Here is a 21,672-nt window from a genome sequence, read left to right as displayed (position 1 = left end):
TTTGTCTCCTGCTACAACCTATTTTGATCCCGACCATGTCTGCTCTCCCGTCCCGGCTTACGAACCATTCTTGATCCCGACTACCTCTACTCTCCCATCCTGGCTTACGACTCGTTTCAGACCCCGACCACGCTTTGCTCTCCCAGTCCCGGCTACCGACCCGTTTTTCCGTCCCTGACACCGCTATCGCTCGCTAAGGAAGATCCACTCCCGTGTTCGAATCACCATCGAGTACGAGAGCGACTTGCTCCCCGTGCCCAGTGAACACTGGATCGTGGGCGCAGCCCTTCCTCTTCCCTTTAATAAAACTTGTGAGAAACATCACGCAATTGGGTCCTGTTTCCGTTCTGGACCTGACAGAGAAACCTTTTTTCATTGGCCACTTTTTACCACGGAGGAGGAAGTCGCTTAACTCTTGAAGCCCATCTTCTAAAAGTAAGTTAAACTCAACTTCATTTATGTTTATAGAGCATATTTTTTTATGAAATGTTAAATTTTTAGTACAAAAAAATACAGGTTACTTATACAAGCCTTAAACATATAAACCGTAAACATACAAAATATAGCAGTGAAGCAACTTACAAACTAATTCAACTTATGAACAATCGTCCGTAACCTATTTCGTTCATAGGTAGGGCAGCGTCTATACTCATGAAAAGATGGCTCGCGAGCCATAGGTTCCCCACCCTTGTTCTATAGCAGGGGTGTCAAACTCATTTTAACTCGAGGGCCACACCACAGAACATTCTCTCAGGGGCCGGACTAGTAGATCACGGGGAAAGAAAAAAAGAGAGAAAGAAATAAGAGAAAGAGGGAGGGAAAAGGAGAGAGGGCGGGACAAAGAAAGAAAAAGAGAGAGAGGGAGAGAGCGTGAGAAACAAAAGATAAAAAGTCGTGAGAGAGGGGGAAAACAAAGGGAGAGGAAGAAAGAAATCCAAAGAGAAATAAAAAGACAGAGGGAGGGAACAGAGAAAAGAAAGGTAGGAAGAGAGAAAGAGAAAAAACAGAAAAGGAAAAAAGGAAGTTAGAGCAAAAGAAGTTAAAAAGACACAGAGAGAGAAAGAAACAAAGAGCAACAAAGGAAGAGAAAAAGAGACACAGAGAGTGAAAGAAGAGGGAGCGAAAAGTAGAGACAGAAAAACAAAAGAGATAAAAAGAGAAATAGTGAGAGAGGGGCAAATAAATCCAAAGAGGAATTGCAAAAGAAAAGGAGATTAAAGAGAAGAGAGAACGAGAGAAAGAGAGAAGGGGAAAACAAGAGAGAGGGACAGAGAGAGAAGGAGAGAGAGAGAAACAAAAGAGACAAAAAAATAGTGAGAGAGGAGGAAAGAAATCTAAAGAAAAATAGAAAAAGAGAATGAGAGAAAGAGAGAAGGGGAAAACAAGAGAGAGATAGAAAGAGAGAAGGTGCAAAAGAAGGTAAAAAGACACAGCAACAAAGAAAGAGGGAAAGAGAGAAATAGAAAGAGAGAAAGAAGAGGGAGCAAAAAGTAGAGACAGAAAAACAAAAGAGATAAAAAGAGAAGTCGTGAGAGAGGGGGAAATAAATCCAAAGAGAAATAGAAAAAGAAATGGAGAGTAAAGAGAAGAGAGAACGAGAGAAGGGGAGAACGAGACAAGGGGAAAACAAGAGAGAGAGAGACAGAGAGAGAACGAGAGAGAGAAACAAAAGACAAAAAAAGAAATAGTGAGAGAGGGGGAAAAAATAGAAAAAGAGAATGAGAGAAAAGAGAAAAGAGCAAGAGAGAAGGGGAGAACAAGAGAAGGGGAAAACAAGAGATAGATAGAAAGAGAGAAGGTGCAAAAGAAGGTAAAAAGACACAGAGACAAAGAGGAACAAAGAAAGACAAAAAGAGGGACAGAGAGAGTGGAAGAGAGAGAGATAAAGAGTGAGAGATAAAGGGAGAGAGATAAAGAGTGAAAGAGAGAGAAAGAGAGAGAGCGAGAGAGAAAGGGAGAAAGGGAGAGAGTGAGAGAGAGAGAGAGAGAGAGAGAGAGAGAAAGAAAGAAATACAAGTACAGCGTTTGTGAGAAGCACCTGGCTTTGGCAACAAGTGGATATATTTGAACCTACATCTCGTTCTTCTCTTGTGCTTCTCAGAGTTGCCTGTATGACACCCCTGCTCTATATGATCAAACTGGAACAAAAAGCAGCTCAATGGCGTGTCGTCACATACCATTTTGGGGTCGAGGTTTTCGACATCCTGGGGGTGGAAAACGGTCATGAGCGCTTCGGTGCTGACTGCCCGGCTGCTGTCCCTCTGTCCCACCATCAGCGTCACGTCCTCAGGGTTGTCCTCAAAGTGGTTGATGAGCGACTGGCATTGTCCCTGGATGCCCTTGGACAGACATTTGTGGACGTTGGGAAAAAAAAATGGATAGAAAGACTGAGAAACTGCGTGTTTACAACAAGTCAGGGGTCCTAAGGGTGAGGAAGGGTGTAGAGGAGGGGTGTCAAACTCAATTTAAGTCGGGGGCCACACGATAGAACAAACATTCTGTCGGGGGACTAGTAGATTAAAGAGAAAGAAAAAGAGAGATAAAGAAATAAGAGAAAGAGGGAGGGAAAAGAAGAAAGGGCGGGATAAAGAAAGAAAAAGAGAGCGAGGGAGAGAGCGTGAGAAACAAAAGATAAAAAGTCGTGAGAGAGGGGGAAAAGAAAGGGAGAGGAAGAAAGAAATCCAAAGAGAAATAGAAAAACAGGAGAGAAAAGAGAAGAAAGCGCAAAGGATATGAAGAGAGAGAGAGAAAAGGAAAAAAGGAAGTTAGAGCAAAAAAGGTTAAAAGACACACAGAGAGAAAGACACAAAGAGCAACAAAGGAAGAGAAAAATAGAAACACAGAGAGTGACAGAGACAGAGACAGAGAGTGGGAGAAAAGGGTTGGAAAAGAGAGAGAGAGAAAGAGAGAGAGAGAGAGAGAGAGAGGGAGACAAAGAAAGTGAGAAAAATAAATAAACAAAGAGAGAAAGGAAGAGCGAATGAAAGGGAGGAAGAGAGAGAAAAACAACAACAGAGAGAGGGAGATGAAAAAAAGAGTGGAGATAAAACGACAGAAAGATAAAGATATACAAAAACAAAAAGAGAAAGATAAAAAAAGAAGAAAAAAGAGAAGAAAGAAATTAAGAGAGAAAAGAAAGATACAGAGAAGAAGACAAAGAAAAAAAGAGACAGAGAGAGAGAGAAATACATCTGGGAGGAAGAAAGAAGAAAAAGAAAGAAGAATGAAGCAAAGAGAGAAAAGAAAGATACAGAGAAGAAGACAAAGAAAGAAAGAAAGAGACAGAGAGAGAGAGAGAAATACATCTAGGAGGAAGAAAGAAGAAAAAGAGAGAAGAATGAAGCAAAGAGAGAGAAAAGAAAGATACAGAGAAGAAGACAAAGAAAGAAAGAGACGGAGGGAGAGAGAAATACATCTAAGAGGAAGAAAGAAGAAAAAGAGAGAAGAATGAAGCAAAGAGATAGAAAAGAAAGATACAGAGAAAAAGACAAAGAAAGAAAGAAAGAGACAGAGAGAGAGAGAGAAATACATCTAGGAGGAAGAAAGAAGAAAAAGAGAGAAGAATGAAGCAAAGAGACAGAAAAGAAAGATACAGAGAAGAAAACAAAAAAAGAAAGAGACGTAGAGAGAGAGAGAAAAATACATCTAGGAGGAAGAAAGAAGAAAAAGAGAAAAGAATGAAGCAAAGAGAGAGAAAAGAAAGATACAGAGAAGAAGACAAAGAAAGAAAGAGACACAGAGAGAAAGACATCTAGGAGGAAGAAAGAAGAAAAAAAAGAAGAAAAACTAGAAAGAAAAAAAGAAAGCGAATAAGACACAAAATGACAGAATGAAAAAGAGGAGAGAGAAAGAGATATTAAGAATAGAAAAAGAAAGAGCGTGAAAGGGAGAGAGAAAAAGACAAAGGGAAAAGGAGGGAATAAAAGACAGAGAGAAAAGGAAAGAGGCTTGCGGGCTGCATGTTCGACACTTAAGTATTAATGAACAATTGGTCTGAAGAGGGATGGGTGCCACCAGGCAGCACTTGCCCAAAACACACCAAATAAAATGGTACCCCTATGACCCTAGTGCTTAAGGCAGGGGTGTCAAACTCATTTTAACTCGGGGGCCACACGATAGAAAAAACATTCTGTCGGGGGCCGGACTAGTAGATTAAAGAGAAAGAAAAAGAAATAAAGAAATAAGAGAAAGAGGGAGGGAAAAGGAGAGGGGGCAGGACAAAGAAAGAAAAAGAGAGAGAGGGAAAGAACGTGAGAAACAAAAGATAAAAAGTTGTGAGAGAGGGGGAAAAGAAAGGGAGAGGAAGAAAGAAATCCAAAGAGAAATAGAAAGACAGAAGGAGAGAAAAGAGAAAAGAAAGCACAAAGGGTATGAAGAGAGAAAGAGAAAAGAGAGAAAAGGAAAAAAGGGAGTTAGGGGTTAAAAGACACAGAGAGTGAAAGAGACAGAGCGGGAGAAAAGGGGTGGAAAAGAAAGAAAGAGAGAGAGAGAAAGAAAGAAATACAAGTACAGTGACTTTGTTCGAGGCACCTGGCTTTGGCAACATGAAGTTGACATATTTCAACCTGCAGCTTGTTTTTCTCTTGCGCTTCTCTGTGTGTTATCTCGCGGGCCGGATTCAATCCCTTAGCGGGCCTGATCTGGCCCGCGGGCCGCCTGTTTGACACCTGTGGCTTAAAGGATCCAACCAACCAACCTGTCAGCAAATGGCGCTTATCTTCGGTGACATCTAGTGGACCAATTCAAAACTGCAGGTAATCGTTTGATCGCCCCTCCCTTTTGCTTCAAAACAACGTTTTCCCTTCGGAGCTACACCATTCACATAGGTCACTCAAGGGGGGTTTCACTCCGAGTATCTACCTCCGCCTCTGCCGAGTTCTGTTGGCCGGCACCGATCCCGCATCTGCCGCGGATGGTCGCGGCCAAACGTTGGTATTCCCGGATTTCCGTGAAACGGAGCGCCCTTTTCCCACGCACGTAAACGGTTAAAGCGCGGCTGCCGCCTTCTGCTTTTTCCACGTTGACCACCTGCGGACAGAAAAACACCGTATTACCGTAAATTCCGGACTATAGAGCGCACCTAATCATAAGCCGCACCCACCACATTTTAAGAAGAAAACTGATTTTGTACATACACAAGCCGCATCTGTATATAAGCCGCATGCGCCCACATTAAAACATGTAACACAAAATTAACCCAAACCCGACTTCGAGTCCCACGATTGAAACTAAATGTCCTTCATTAAAGTCCACAGTCCAAAAATCACAGCCGCAAATGATACCGGTACTTAAGGTTTGATGCAGACCTGCAGAGTCCAGGTCCCGTTGAAAGTAATCCAAGGAAAAAAGTGTATACTTCCAAAGGTAAGGGTGGGAAAAATATATCAGACACATTTACTCACGCAACTCCTTTTTCTTTAACCAACTTTTTACCCCCTCTTCTTTCCTTGTCTGTCCCTCACCTTTAGCGGTCCCCACTTCAACTCGGCACCCCGCGTTTGTTCCGCCCCTCATTTTTTGTTCACCCGTGCAAATCAGAATTAGTGTCTAAAATAAATACAAATAAATACATTACAAAAATATACAGTGGCAAATACATATTATACATGGGTTACACATATTTACAAAGAAAGACGGTACACGGAGAAAGTTTTCAAAGCTTTAATAATAATAATATAGCTTTGACAGGGCAGTTAATGGTAGCAACACTCGAGCGCCGCTAGCGGCCGTTAGAAAAATGACATAAATTGGCCGCATCACTGAATAAGCCGCAGGGTTGAAAGTTAGGGAAAAAGTAGCGGCTTATAGTCCGCAATTTACGGTACATAAAAGCCTCGGATTTTCTTCTCTGAATCAGTGTTCATTTTACCTGTGAAAAGTGATGAGTCCCGGGGACTCGCATGCTCAAAAATCTATGGGTCCTAACAGAGATCTATGGGTCCCCAAAATTTAGTGTTATCGAGGTTGAAATTGTAAATCGGTGACAAATATATAATATAAATCTATATATTCATTCCGTTTTAATCATCAAATTATGAATTCATTTTCTGCATCAAATTATTGTTGGCGATATACCGATGAAAGGGATAACCACAAACCTGTCTTTTTTTCATTTTCTCCTTTTATACTTCCTTTTTTTTTACACAACATCATCATTCGTAATATACAGTAATCCCTCGGTTATCGCGGTTAATGGGGACCAAAACCACCCGCAAAAAGTGAAAATCCGCGAAGTAGCGACGCCCCTTCAAAAATGCTTAAAAAAATAATATACATATATATATATATATACATATATATATATTTTTTTTTTAGACCCGGTTAATGGGGACCAAAACCACCCGCGAAAAGTGAAAATCTACGAAGTAGCGACGCCCCTTCAAAAATGCTTAAAAAAAAAAAAATATTTTTTTTTTAAAAAATTATTTTATTCTATTATTATTATTTTTCAGACCCGCGAAGCTCTGAACCCGCGAACGTGGAACCGCGAAGTAGCGAGGTCCCACTGTAATGCATCAAAGCAAGTGAGCCGTTTGAGAGCCGGCTCTCTCGAATGAGTTGAGCCGAAAAAGCCAGTTCTCCAAAAAGAGACGGACTTTTCACCACACAACTCGAGATCGGCGTGCGGACGAAAACTCGAACCGCGAGACCAAAACAACAATGGCGGATCTGCCTGGCGAAGTTAAAAAACATGTTATGTGACATTATTTTGTTGTTGACTCATTGTTTTCGTCCTTTTTTTATTTTAATGTTCGAAATAAAAGTTTTCATTCATTCATTCATTCAATCCATTGTTATCTATCTTTCTTGCTCTCTTTCTCCCTTTCACTTGATTTCTCTCTTTCTCTTCAACCTACTAGTCTGGCCCCCTTGCGTATATTTTTTTTGTTCTAGCACGTGGCCCCCAGCTCAAATGAGTTTGACATCCCTGCCCTATAGTGTGGTGCGCCATGTGTATTGTTCAATACAGATATCAGCTACGGAGACCGATCCTTTGGATACAGTGCGCCCTGTGGTCGTAAAAATAGAATTGATGTCTGTGGGACAGAAGTGTCAGCAAGGGAATAAATCAAACGAAGCCGTCGGTGTCCTACCTCGCGCATGGGAACGATGAGATGACATTGGCTCCCGTCCTGGCTGGCAAAACATAAGTAGTTCTCGGAGAGGCAGATCTTGCCCAGAGTATTAAAATGGCTGAAAGGCACCCACAGGTAACTCTCGTGCACTTCTAACAGATTTTCCTCTTTGGGAAGCCGGAAAAATGTCCGGAATTGATCGCTTTTGGCGTGAGCCTCCAGGCCTCTGTGGGGAGGGGAAAGAGGAATTAGTACAGTAATCCCTCGCTGTATCGCTGTTTCGATATGTTGTGGGTTTTCATCGTGCTTTGTGTTCTGCAGCAGACAACACACAGCAAATGCTATTGCGGGGCGGGTGTGTGTGTTGAGTGGGTGGGACTGTGTGCGTATCTGTTATAAGCTGATGCATGGGAATAAGCAGCCTGTTTTTGGGGGTGCTCATTACACCATTTTTGTTGTATTACTGTAGCTGTATTTTTATAGTATTTCTGCCTTCATAATGTTGTGGTATTGCTGTACTATTACTGTAGTTTTATCTTTGCAGTTGTATTTTTGTGGTATTTCCATAGTAAAATCGTTGTTGTAGTAGTATCACTTTATTTTTGTAGTATTTTTGCAGTTTGATTTTTGTAATATCGCTTTAGTTATTTTATAATATTACTGTTCTTATATTTTCAAGTATTTTGTAGTATTTTTGTACAATTTCCATCGTACAATTTTATATTATATCTGTAGTATTACCCTCGTTGTATTTTTGTAGTATTTCTGTCATAACATATTTGTAGAAGTATTTTTGTAGTATTTCCGCAGTTTGATTTATGTAATATTTCTTTAGTATTTTCATAGTATTACTGTACTTTTATTTTAAATTATTTTGTAGTATTTTTGTATAATTTACATCGTACATCGTATACAATTGTAGTATATTTGTATTTATTACTGTATCTGTATTTTTATAGTATTTCTGTAGTCATAATGTTGTGGTATTGCTGTAGTATTACTGTAGTTTTAGTTTTGCACTTGTGTTTTTGTGGTATTTCCACACTAGAATCTTTGTAGCACTAGTATATATTATTTTTGTGGTATTTTTGTAGTGTTTCTGCAGTTTGATTTTTGTAAAATTGATTTAGTATTTTATAGTATTACTGTCCTTTTATTTTCAAGTATTTTGTCGTATTTTTGTAGAATTTCTGTAGTGCAATTTTTGTAGTATATCTGTAGTATTACTGGAGTTGTATTTTTGTAGTATTTTTGTAGTCATAATGTTGCGGTATTGCTGTAGTATTACTGTAGTTTTATTTTTGCAGTTGTATTTTTGTGGTATTTCTATGGTAGAATCTTTGTAGTAGTAGTATATTTTGTGGTGTTTTTGTAGTATTACTTTATTTGTATTTTTGGGGCATTTTTGTAGTATTTCTGCAGTTTGAATTTTGTAGCATTGTTTTAGTATTTAATATTATTACTGTTCTTTTAAAGTATTTTGTAGTATTTTTGTAGAATTTCCATAGTACAATTTTTATAGTGTATCTGTAGTATTACTGTAGTTGTATTTTAGTGGTATTTCTGTCATAAGTATTTTTGTAGTATTGCTCTTGTAATATTTATATATCAGTAGTTTTTTATTAGTATTTTTGTAGTACTTGTGTTGAAGTATTTACGTACTAGTACCTTTGTAGTATTTTTTTAGTATTTTTTAATATTACTGTAGTATTATGGTACTATTTTCTTCTTATCAGAATGAAGACAAAAATCATATGTTAGGTGCCTGTTTTCAAGCACTATTTAGCTTTGTAGTACTTTTGTAGTATTTTTGTTGCAGACACACAAAAGCCCAACGGGGACAGAGTTGGCACCAAGAAAAGGGGGTTGTTATTACTAGTACTATATTTACTATTATGTATATCTTCATTCTATTTCAATCATTTTTGTTTGGCAGGCAGGGTGAAAAGCCACATATGGCCCACAGTCTGTAGTTTGCCCACCCCTGATCTGAGTGCTCAGCACCCCCAAAAGCTCTGGACCTAAAATTACCCTGGGCTGGTGTAAGCAGTCATTCAAACAGCCGATTGATCAATTGAATTGAATTTTTCCTTGCCCTCATTTAGGTTTTAGATCAGGGAATGGTGTAATAATAGTTTGTAGTTTGCAAAAGTCTGTGGTCTGTGCAGCCCTTTGAGACTGTCCCTTCTCAAGGTTTCTTCGTTTTCCTCATGTTGAGGTTTTTTAGTTTTTCCTTGCCCTCATGTAGGTTTCAGATCAGGGGATGGTGTCATAATAGTCTGTGGTTTGCAATAATCTGTGGTCTGTGCAGCCCTTTTAGACTCCTTGTGATTAAGGGCGTCACAAATAAACATGACTTGACTGAGGTTTGTGAGTTTTTCCTTGCCCTCGCGTAGGTTTTAGATCAGGGGATGGTGTCATAATAGTCCGTAGTGTGCAATAATCTGGGGTCTGTGCAGCCCTTTGAGACTGTCTCTTATCAAGGTTTCTTCGTTTTCCTCAAGTTGAGATTTTTTAGTTTTTCCTTGCCCTCATGTAGGTTTTAGATCAGGGGATGGTGTCATAACAGTCTGTAGTTTGTACAGTCCTTTGAAACTCCTCGTGATTAAGGGCCGAACAAATAAACATGAATTAAGGTTTCAGAGTTTTTCCTTGCCCTCATGTAAGTTTTAGATCAGGGGATGGTATCATAATAGTCTGTAGTCTGTGCAGCCCTTTGAGACTCCTTGTGATTAAGGGCGTCACAAATAAACCTGACTTGACTGTTCTATAAAACATATTCGTAGGTTTATTTTGTTGGTTCACTATTAGAATAGAAGAGAATAGAATATACCTTTATTGTCATTGTTACAGAATGGGTTAACATATTGTGACAACGAAATTGGGCATAGCTACAGAGTTTGATGTCTTCAGGAGGTAGCTTACGCAGCAAAAAACAAAAATCTTAAACATTGGCAGAATGCAGGAGATACCTACTTCTGTTTCAATAGGGATGCTCTACAAATGAAGCACGCTATTTAACTGTTAGAAATCTATTGTTGCACATAGGAGAATAAGCAGTCTGAATGAAGCTACTGGAGCAGTGTCTCTGGCATCATCGTCATTATCGAGGTTAGTTGTGACATGGTCGGCTGCTCTTCTATGGGTGCGTTTGTGGATGAATGCCATTGAACCCTGCTCTCCGGCTCTGTGTAGTATGCAGCAGACTTCTCAATCAAACCGTTGAATGAAACCATCGTAAAGGACAAACGTCAAACCACGCTAGATCAAATCTGTTCCTACAATTTTTTTCAAAGGCTCTGTGTTATTTTGCTCTTTTTGTGATTTATTGTTTGCTTCTATCTTCCGTGTTTTTTCGTCCCGTTTGACAACTATACTTTGGATGACTTTCTATCCTATGGTTATGGGTTTCAACACACAAAAATGCTTTTATTCGAGGAATCAACTCCTTGCCCTGAAGAATTCTCGTGCCGGCGTGATGAGGGGGCCTATCATGGATGGAGAGCCAGAGCTAGCTAAGCGGCTAGCGGCGTTATAAGACTTCGGTACCGTCCGTACTTATGGGAAATGTGAACTCTCCACCAATAAGACTGACGAACTGGCTGTGCTGGTGAAAAACATCAAAGCGTACAGGAAGTGCAGTTTGCTGTGTTTTACGGAAACGTGTCTCACGTCTAGCATCCCGGACGCTAACGTGGAGCTACCCGGCTTCAGCTCTGTTAGGGCAGACAGAGACACAAAAGCCTGCAGGAAGCGGAGAGGAGGCGGACTCGCTATCTACGTGAACACGAGGTGGTGTAACCCTGGGCACATAGATTTCCATCTGCTGCAGGGACGTCGAACTTTTGGCCTAGCGTGTGACGTCATCCACTCCGCTGTTGCTAAACTACAACACAGCACCCCAAAGCCATCCTGTTAATCTCTGGGGACTTCAATCACGTGATTCTGGGTACAACACCGCCTGCTTTCTTAGGGTTAGGAAGTGTGAATTTCCCTACTGGGATGAATAAAGTATCTATCTATCTATCCGAATGAACGGACAAATGCATTAAATCATCTCCGACCCGAGACATAATGACCAAAAAGACAGCACCTCTTGGTGATTTGTAGTGGATCCGAGAGGGCCCTCTCTTTTTCAAAGGACTCTTTATCAAAAAGGCGCTTGATGGAGTAGTCGGCCAGCTGCTCCATGATGACGAAGGTTTGATTGAGGTGCAGCAGCATGGAGAAATAGTGATCCTCCCCATGAGCCTGCACATGGATGCTCTCGGTCAAAATGACGTTAGATGTTTTCTCCAACCTCCAAATCTCGTCCCAGGAGATGATCAGTTTCACTAGAGATGCATGCGAAACAGAAACATCATGCTCGCTTAGCTGAAAGATTCATATTTTTTGCTTTCTCATTAAAGGGACAGTGAGTATGTTTCCCATCTAGTGGTGACCTAGGTTTTTCCCCAAAAAGTGTGTATGGCTAAACCAGATGGTATCACGTTTCTGTTTCAAATATTGGTACCGCCCATTGGTACAGTTTCTTTTTTTTCTTTCTTTGTTCTGCCTAAATAAATGCATTTTGGTGGGGGAAGGGCCCCCCAGAGTTAGGAGCGCGACCAAGGAGATGGACGTAAGTTTCCTCCTCTTCTGGCCCCTCCCCCTCTCCAACTGCCAGTTGTAACAAGTCGAATGCCTGGTGTATCTTTTTTAGCGTTAGCAACTTGTAAATACCTCTCCCACATGTAAGAGGTCGATTTAGACCCCACATCTGCTCAAGAAACAACAGTCATGCCCAACGTTCCCTCTAAGCTGCGTGTGTGCGCAATTGCGCACTGCCCGGAGCTTTTCCGCGCACAAGGAAATCTAGCCAGCTCACAAAAATTAGGGCTCAAAATTGCTAATTAAAAAGCGAATTAAGTCAAAGTTACAGTGCATGAAGGTAAAAATACAAGGGTTCCCCTGACGCTGTGTTTTAAATGCGGTATTTGGAAGTCAAGGTCGAAGTCGAACGAAGTTGAGGAAAGTCAGCAGAGTTTTTCGAGAACCGGCTTCTTCGGCTCGGCTCACTAAAAAGAACCGGCTCTTTCGGTTTCCAAACGGCTCTTCAGGTTGTTTTTGCTTCTTTCATCCCTATATGACCAAATATTATGTAAAATTATGCACAAAATGACTTAAAGGAAGGGGGGAATAGAAAAAAAAAGAAAAAAAATACCAAAATGAAAAAGTAGTGAAAAGCTGAGAAAAAAAGAAACAAAAGGAAGAGAAAAAAGAAGAAAATTTTCAGAAAAAAAAGCCAGAAAAAAAGAGAAGAAAGAAACAAACGAAAATTTTAAATAGAGAACAAAGAAAAGTAACAGCTGGGAAAAAATAAACACAATGAGATTTTTTTTAAAGGCATTAAAAGAAAATAGAAAAAAACAGGGAAAAAGAAGAAAAAGTTTGTGTTGTATTCAAATAATTTCAATCTTGTTGTCAACATTGTACTTCCACTCAAAAATGTGATTAAATACAGTTCTGTATCGTGCAACCGACTCAATAAGCCCCCAAAAATGTTAATATTATGCGACAAAATATATCAGGAAATAAGAAGAAATGGATATCTGGTGAAAGAATTGTAAAAACAAATGACGTTTGTAGGCCCTGCAACCTTTGCAATCGAACATGAGTCAATTCATGCAAAAGTGATAAATAATTTTGCATTGCCGGAAACTCCGCAAAATGTCAAGTTTTGGACATGTTTGATAATGACTCAGTTGCCACACTTGGGATTGCCGTTGCTCACTGTTGTTTCAAGCGTTGCTCACCGACTTTGTGTGAACGCTCAGACCCGTAAGGAGAATGACAGGGAACATTGGTCATGCCGAAGAACATTTTGAAAAGAACAAATGGTTGTTCTCACCTTCGGCTCCGAGCAGGTAGGAATAAAAGCATAGGAAATTGGTGCTGAGGTAGAGCCAACCCTGACAGGGCACTTTGCCTTTCCAGTAACTACAAGCGTAGTAGGTGACCAGTTTCTCCTCGGGCGGCAGTGCGAACCAGTTCTCGAACCTCAAGTAGGCCTCCCTAAACTTCTCAGGATTGTCCTCAAGCACGTGAGAGGTTTTGCCTTCTTCTGCGATCAAACCCTGGAAAACAGAATTAGTGTATATTACAAGTGTGAATTGGCACAGGTGTCAAACGGGCGACCGGCGGGCCAGATCAGGTCCGCTAAGGGATTGAATCCGGCCCGCGAGACAACACTCAGAGTAGCGCAAGAGAAAAACGAGCTGCAGGTTGAAATATGTATATTGCCAAAGCCAGGTGCCTCTCACAAAGACACTGTACTTGTATTTTTTTCTCTCTCTCTCCATCTCTCTCTTTCTTTTCCACCCCTTTTCTCCCACTCTGTCTCTTTCACTCTCTGTGTCTCTTTTTCTCTTCCTTTGTTACTCTTAGTCTCTTTCTCTCTCTGCGTCTTTTAACCTCTTTTGCTCTAACTTCCCATTTCCCTTTTCTCTTTTCATACCCTTCTCACTTTCTTTTCTCTTTTCTATCCCTCTGTCTTTCTGTTTCTCTTTGGATTTCTTTCTTCTTCTCCCTTTATTTTCCCTCTCTCACGACTTTTTACCTTTTGTTTCTCACGCTCTCTACCTCTCTCTATTTTATTTATTTTCTTTGTCCCGCCCTCTCTCTCTCTCTCTCTTTCTTTTCTACCCCTTTTCTCCCACTCTGTCTCTGTCTCTTTCACTCTCTGTGTCTCTCTTTTTCTCTTCCTTTGTTGCTCTTTGTCTCTTTCTCTTGCTGTGTCTTTTAACCTCTTTTGCTTTAACTTCCCTTTTTCCCTTTCTCTCTTTTCTCTTTCACTCTTCCTACCCTTTGTGCTTTCTTTTCTCTTTTCTCTCCTACTGTCTTTCTATTTCTCTTTGGATTTCTTTCTTCCTCTCCCTTTACTTTCCCCCTCTCTCACGACTTTTAATCTTTCGTTTCTCACGCTCTCTCCCTCTTTCTTTTTTTATTTATTTTCTTTATCCCGCCCTCTCTCTCTCTTTCTTTTCCACCCCTTTTCATCCACTCTGTCTCTGTCTCTTTCTCTCTCTGTGTCTCTCTTTTTCTCTTCCTTTGTTGGTCTTTGTCCCTTTCTTTCTCTGTGTCTTTTAACCGCTTTTGCTCTAACTTCCCTTTTTCCTTTTCTCTTTCTCTCTTCCTACCCTCCACACTTTCTTTTCTCTCTTTCTGTCTTTCTTTTTCTCTTTGGATTTCTTTATTTCTCTCCCTTTATTTTTCCCCTCTCTCACGACTTTTTAACTTTTGTTTCTCATGCTCTCTCCCTCTCTCTTTTTCTTTCTTTGTCTCGCCCTCTCTCCTTTTCCCTCCCTCTTTCTCTTATTTCTTTCTCTTTTTCTTTCTCTTTAATCTACTAGTCCGGCCCACGACAGAATGTTTGCTTTTTCGTGTGGCCCCCGAGTTCAAATGAGTTTGACACCCCTGACTTAGGGCATCTCCAATATGCTGTAAATTATAATAATAAGCTTGAATTGCATTGGTGCAGTGAAACTGTTGACATTAATATTCATTGACGTGCACTGATAGACACTAGGTGGTGATTGAGCTCTGGCTCTTCTGCCAGCTCTCAAGATTGTCCACTTTTGGAAAAAAATTCAGTAGCTGGAAGCAAAGCTCATACAGATGCAACGTGGGCAACCTATAGACTTCCTTCGTAATAATCCATGTTATAATACAAGTTAAAATGTTTTAAGAGGGTTTATTTATTTAATAAATGTAAACATTCTCAAGGAAATTGACATCGATATATTTTGTCATGATTACTGATTCGGGGCACCTGCGGCTGCACCGTTGACGCCAACAGCCGCGGGACCTGATTGGCTGTTGGACTCTTAAAACTCCCGTCTTCCGAAAGGACCCCGTCAGACCGTCTGCGAACCTATGCTCTCAGCTAGGCAAGCTTTTGTACTCTCTGACATTAACCTGCCCTGTTTTCCTGCCTGATACCTGTTGCCGACCTTTTTCTGGATCAGTTTCTGCTTTTGCACCTCCGTCCCGGCCATCAACCTGTTTTGCCCTGTTTCCTGCCTGACACCTGTTGCCGACCTTTTTCCTGGACCTGTTTCTGTTTTGCTCCCCCGTCTCGGCCATCGACCTGTTTTTCTCGCTGTCAACGACGACCCTCGCTCGACACGGAAGTGCTACTTCCGCGTTCCTGCTATTTGCTACCCGGGACCGACCATCATCGGATCGTGGATGCAAGCACTGCTCTCTTTCTTAATAAAAACTGAGTAAAACGAACGCTATTGGGTCCTGTCCCCGTTCCTTTTCCACAAAAAAATCTCTCTGCACGCCAAAGATCGTATTGATTTCATACTCTGATCTTGCCCTGCACAAAGCTGGTGATGTCTTCGCTGGAGTCGAAAACAGAGAGGGTCTTCATGATGTTTTGCAGCAGCCAATCCCAATGCTGGAATATCTCTTCCTTGGTGACACCTGACACGAAAAATACAAGGGAATGACAAACAGCATTGACGATTTTGAATTTGTTCATTTTATTATTTTTAATCATTCATAAATATCTACCGCATGCTATCGACCAGTAAACTTGTGAATCTGGCGTATGGTGGAGTATGCGGAAAGGAGCAACTTTGGATGTGGAGTCGAGTACTGTGTCCAATGTTCCCACAAGGAGACCTGTAAGACAAAGAATAACGGACTTGACAGCACTGTCAATGTCATGAACCAGAACCAGATCAGGACCCAAACGCGTGACGTTTCTCACACAAGCCTTTTTTTTTACTGTAAATGGGGGGTCATGCACGTTAGGCAGCAGCCTGGCGTGAAATGATAGGAAGTCAGAGGCCGACGAGATCGATACCAATTGCCTGAGTTGATATCGGACACATCGGGTCGATACCAGACAGGACAGGACAGACAGGGTTGATATCAAAACAGGGTATCGAAATTAAACCGGACAAACTAGACAGGAACGAAACTGGAGATCAATAATAAACAGGACAACAATAGACAATACCGGACAGGAAACACAGGTAGGAAACCGGACAGAGTCAAAACCCACGTCTTGCGGGGCAGAGGTTCGTTGACAGACTGACAAAGGGTGAGTGAGAGCACTGAGCTTAAATAGAAGGGAAGCCAATCTGTCAACGAGCCGCAGCTGGGGCCACAAGGGCGGGGCCAATTGGGCACCGTGACAGCCTGAGAAGTGATTTAGAATACCTATTTTTGCAGCGCATTGAAAAATTATGAAACTACTTCAACAAATTATTATAATCATGAGTTTTTGTGTATTTATTTTGTTAACAGAGACCGATGAGACTGATAACTGTGTTTTCTTTTTTCCTGTATTCGATAAATAGCGGTCTTATAAGTATCCTGCATCCGTCCAATGAACCATTTTACTACTTAAAAATTAGTTAAGTAGTAAAAGTTATTTTATTTCTTTCACAGCTGAACCCAGCAGACAGAGGAGATTCTGTCTTCTTCCCTTGTCATGCCATTAACTCCTATGGAGAAGGTCGAGGACTCATCCAACTCACTGTGCAGGGTAATAAATCTCTAGTATCACTCATACGCTATTTTCGATACCGGACAGGATGGGACAGACAGAATGGATAATGAAACAGGACATCGAAAATAAATAGGACAAATTAGACGGGAACGAAAACTGGAGAGAATAATAAACAGGACAAAAATAGACGGGAACGAAACTGGATATCGAAATTAAACAGGACAAAATAGACGGGAACAATACCGGACAGGGAATACCAACAGGAAAACAGGACCGAGTCAAAACGCATGGTCACCACATTGGAGACCCCTTTGACCAGGAAATGTACCACACAGGATTAAAGATGTATCGCCAACTGGGATTATAAATCATTTCAAATCAGTCTCATATTTGATCAAAGTCCAGATTTTCCCTCAGCACACAAACTTGACAGTGTAGAACAGGCATGTCCAATGTCCGGCCCCAGGGCCAGTTACGGCCCGTGATCAACTTTTTACCGGCCCGCGTCCTCTATCATAAAATTAACAATGACTGCTCAATAAAATACACTTGTAACAAAAAAAAAAAAATTCATGAGAGTAGCCCTTTGGCCAAATGCCCTCGACTTTATATAAGAATTGGGGACTGTTAATAGAAAAAGGATAGTTGACTGTGAGGGCCGCCACTTCCAGGACATCATAAGAGTATGTTTTCACCGAACTCCGAAACAATGAAGAATATGATCAAGAGTCACTGTCAGACTACACAAAAGCTGACTGGAAATGAAAGCTCTGAAAATGTGAAGCAACTGGAAGCTGTTTTAGCGCCACAGCAGCGGGTCAAATGAAAATTCTGCTAACTTTACACAGGGATTTTTTAAAAGAACTGTTCCAAATAATGCCATGCTGAATAGTCGGCCCTCGCACATTTTAGCCAACGAAATCTGGCCCGCTTTATGAAAAGTTTGGACACCCCTGGTGTAGAATCACATTCTGCACTCAATGTCAGTGTTATGCAGTCAACTACCACATCTGGTCCTTTCAGGCTTCCTTCTCATGTACCTTCAATGAATAATTAACAAGAAGAAAGATAGACTGCAGATTTACGCGAGCATTGCTGCTGTGGGTAAATGAGACCCCCGGCGTGTTCCAGTACAGTCCAGCAGCAGGAGAAATCGATGTGTCACAATACATGAACACGAAGTTCTGACTAGGGACCAGGGTCTTCTCATTCCACCGAGAACGTTGGACATCCAAAGTACGACTTGTTATCCCACCCTGTTTGCTGCATTAAAACAAAACCAATTTTTCCATTATTTTTTCTGATTAATTGAGATATTAATCGAGAGAGATATATTAATCAAGAGAGAGAGAGAGCTATTGAACGAGAGAGAGATATTAATCGGGGAGAGAGATAGAGAGAAAGAGAGAGAGCGATATTAAACGAGAGAGAGAGAGAAAGAGAGAGAGCGATATTAAACAAAAGAGAGACAGAGAGCGCGATATTAAACGAGAGAGAGACAGAGAGAGAAATATTAAACGAGAGAGAGAGAGATCAATCAAGAGAGAGAGAGATAAAGAGAGAGAAAGAGAAATAAAGAGAGAGAGAGAGAGAAAGAGAAATAAAGAGAGAGAGAGAGAGAAAGAGAAATAAAGAGAGAGAGAGATATTAATCGAGAGAGATATTAATCGAGAGAGAGAGCTATTAATCAAGAAGGAGAGAGAGAGAGTTATTAATCGAGAGAGATATTAATCGAGAGAGAGAGAAAGAGAGAGAGAGATGTTAATCGAGAGAGAGAGAAAGAGAGCGATATTAAACAAGAGAGAGACAGAGATATTAAACGAGAGAGAGAGATCAATCAAGAGAGATAAAGAGAGAGAAAGAGAAATAAAGAGAGGAGAGAGAGAGAGAGATATTAATCGAAAGAGAGAGATACCTTAAATCGAGAGGGAGAGAGACATCAATCAAGAGAAAGAGAAAGAGAAAGAGAAAGAGAAAGAGAAAGAGAAAGAGAAAGAGATAGATAGATAGATAGATAGATAGATAGATAGATAGATTCATCCCCGTAGGGAAATCCACAATTGATTATAAAAAATGGTGCAGCTATTACAATTTGAAGGACAATTGCTCAAACTGTTTTTTCAGAGAGTCATCAACACAACCAAAAAAAACATCGGCTGCTCTCTGTCCAATCTGAAAAAATAGCCGGCTCACGCTACAGAGTAAGAACCGACAATATTCTTAAGGACTCCTGCCACCCCGAGCACCATCTCTTTGATATCTTGCCTTCTGGATGACTCCTTTTAAACAAACTCTCAGACAATTTCTTCCCCAGACCCATCACTACCCTAAACAAGCGGACAAGAGTGTGAAAAAAAATATCTTGCTAACGTATAGAAAAATGGATATTCAAGTTTTATTCCTGCACAGTGTTTCTGCCAATTTCGTTGCATTATTTTACGATGCACTTAAGATTCAAGCCAATTTAAAAGTACTACCTTGTGTCACGGTTGCCATGGCGCCCAATTGGCCCCGCCCGTGTGGCGCCAGCTGCGGCTCGTTGACAGATTGGCTTTCTGTCTATTTAAGCTCAGTGCTCTCACTCTTCCTTTGTCAGTCCGTCAACGAACCTCTGCCCCGCAAAACATGGGTTTTGACTCGGTCCTGTTTCCATTTCCTGTCCGGTATTGTTCCCGTTTATTTTGTCCGGTTTAATATCAGTTTCCAGTTTTGTTCCAGTCTAGTTTGTCCTGTTTAATTTTGATACTCAATTTGATATCAATCCTGTCTGTCCCATCCTGTCCGGTCTCGACCCCATATGTCAGATATCTGCTCGGGCAATTGGTATCGATCTCGTTGGCCTCTGGCTTCCAATCATTCCACACCAGACTGCTGCCTAACGTGCATGACTCCCCATTCCCCGTAAAATAAAATCATACCTGTCAACCTGTCCAGTTTTGCCGTACAAAGTACTTTTTTTATGCATTTAAAGACGAGTACGACGTACAAGGAAATCTGTACAAAAAAAACGCAAATTTATCAATCGCGTGCGTCTGCCGCCTTGGGATTTCCCATCATGCATCATTCCGGAAAAAAAAAAAAAAAAAAAGGTGTACGATTATTTTGTATTTCGTACGGGAAAATACGACAGTTTGTACGGGCATGGAATGATCAATGTGCCCTTTGATCAATTTTTGGAGTTCTGTCGTGTTGATGGTTTACGTCACAGGTGTCAAAGAGGCGGCCCGCGGGCCCGCTGAGGGATTGAATCCGGCCCGCGAGACCACACTCAGAGAAGCGCAAGAGAAAAACAAGCTGCAGGTTAAAATATATCTACATGATGTTGCCAAAGCCAGGTGCCTCTCACAAAGACACTGTACATGTATTTATTTCTCTCTCTCTCTTTCTTTTCTATCCCTTTCCTCCCACTCTGTCTCTGTCTCTTTCACTCTCTGTGTCTCTCTTTTTCTCTTCCTTTGTTGCTCTTTGTCTCTTTCTCTCTCTGTCTCTTTTAACCTCTTTTGCTCTGACTTCCATTTTTCCTTTTCTCTCTTTTCTCTTTCTCTCTTCATACCCTTCGTGCTTTGTTTTCTCTTTTCTCTCCTTCTGTCTTTCTATTTCTCCTTGGATTTCTTTCTTCCTCTCCCTTTGTTTTTCCCCCTATTTCTGATTGCAACATCCTTTGCTGTCTGGTAATCCTGGAAGGGGGATACCACATGTGCGGTCCCTCCTCAAGGTTTCTTCATTTTCCTCATGTTGAGTTTTTTTTGAGTTTTTCCTTGCCCTCATGTTGGTTCCAGATCAGGGGATGGTGTAATCATAGTCTGTGTAATAACCTGCGAAGTCCTTGGAGACTCCTTGTGATTAAGGGCTATACAAATAAAAATGACTTGACTTGTTGACAGATATGGGCTTGTGTGAAAAAACGTCACGCATTTGGGTCCTGATCCTGTTCCGGTTCTTGACACCTGATGAATATCCCCCATTTATCTCTGTATTCTTTTGATATTCTTCTTTCTTTTTTATGTTTATCCTGGAGCGTCACGTAGTAAACAATTCACACTACGTTGGAAGGCCAGTGGGGTTGAAAATAGACTAAGAATGAAATGTAAACAGTCTTTTTTCGTATAAATGTCAACACAATGTTAACTGTTTGCCTTAAAACCTGTTGCAATGTATTTGAAGAAGCTACGTTGCGTCAAACAGGAAAACGCTTGAGTCAATCGTCACTCGTGAGCATTACCAATTTACAAAATCTATTAGAACCAAGTTGGTTAGCTTGAAAAAGAGCAGGCGGTAAGGTGAAAACATACCCGGAGACATTACCTGTCAAGCCGCCTCCACCTTCACCGTACCCCCGCCGCCTTTGAAGCACGAAATACTCATTATCCTTCTCGGTGACCCACAGTTTGAAGGCGTTTTTCAGTAGGATCTCTTCAGGTTTAAGCCACATTTTATAGAAAGGTCCGTCTTTTCGCTTGGGAATCCTCCTGTCATGCCAAGGTTAGCTCCGGTGGAGCATGCAGCACTCATGAAACCGTCGTTTAATATTTTGTTTATAAGAGCGGTCGGGAATCGGGATGCCTCCCTTCCCACGTAAGCAATAAATGTTGCCAGGCGCAAAGGATTGTGGGATTGTAGTCTTTTAGGAGGGGGAGGCTCCTTTGCGATCGCGTATGACAGGGGTGTCAAACTGGTTTTAGCTGGGGGGCCACAAATGCTCTAAAAAATCGGACTAGTAAGTTTAAGAGAAAGAGAGAGGGAGAAAAAGAGAGAGAAAGAGAGGGAGGGAAAGAGAGCGATAAATAGATAGGGAGAACAACAGTGAGAGAAAAAGAGAGAGCAGAATAGAGATATGAATGGAGGAGAAGGGGGAAATGAAGATAGAGAGAAGAAGAAAGTGAAAAAAGAGAACGATAAAAAGAATAAGAGCAGTGAAAGGACAGAAAAAAAAGTCAGCAGGAGAAAAAGAGACAAAGTGAGGTGAGGGAGAGAGAGAGAGAGAGAGAGAGAAATAGAGAGAGCAAGAGAGAGAGAGAGAGAAAGAGAGAGAGAGAGAGAGAGGTCGAAAAGGGGAAAGAAAGAGGGAGAGAAAGAAAGAGAAAAATAAAA

The 21,672-nt window shown here is 41.1% G+C and overlaps 1 protein-coding gene across 3 annotated transcripts in view; it reads right to left on the bottom strand.

Moving 5' to 3' along the window:
* tbc1d8b (TBC1 domain family member 8B) overlaps positions 1-21,148 on the bottom strand; it is a 47,527-nt gene extending 26,379 nt beyond the window's left edge. For all 3 annotated transcript variants that reach the window (XM_088321575.1, XM_088321577.1, XM_088321576.1), the window contains exons 1-8: positions 20,887-21,148; positions 15,636-15,746; positions 15,427-15,545; positions 12,967-13,192; positions 11,170-11,410; positions 7,095-7,302; positions 4,861-5,028; positions 2,178-2,339 (exon numbers count right to left, since the gene is read on the bottom strand). In XM_088321575.1, coding sequence (XP_088177701.1) covers positions 2,178-2,339; positions 4,861-5,028; positions 7,095-7,302; positions 11,170-11,410; positions 12,967-13,192; positions 15,427-15,545; positions 15,636-15,746; positions 20,887-21,013 — 1,362 coding nt within the window. In that variant the 5' untranslated portion in view covers positions 21,014-21,148. The remainder of the gene's footprint in view (positions 1-2,177; positions 2,340-4,860; positions 5,029-7,094; positions 7,303-11,169; positions 11,411-12,966; positions 13,193-15,426; positions 15,546-15,635; positions 15,747-20,886) is intronic.
* Between the last annotated feature and the right edge of the window lie 524 nt (positions 21,149-21,672).

Source organism: Urocampus carinirostris, chromosome 17 (genome assembly GCF_059441175.1).
Source record: "Urocampus carinirostris isolate Australia breed hairy pipefish chromosome 17, RoL_Ucar_1.0, whole genome shotgun sequence".
Lineage (NCBI taxonomy): Eukaryota > Metazoa > Chordata > Actinopteri > Syngnathiformes > Syngnathidae > Urocampus > Urocampus carinirostris.
This window is presented reverse-complemented; position numbering and strand designations above follow the sequence as displayed.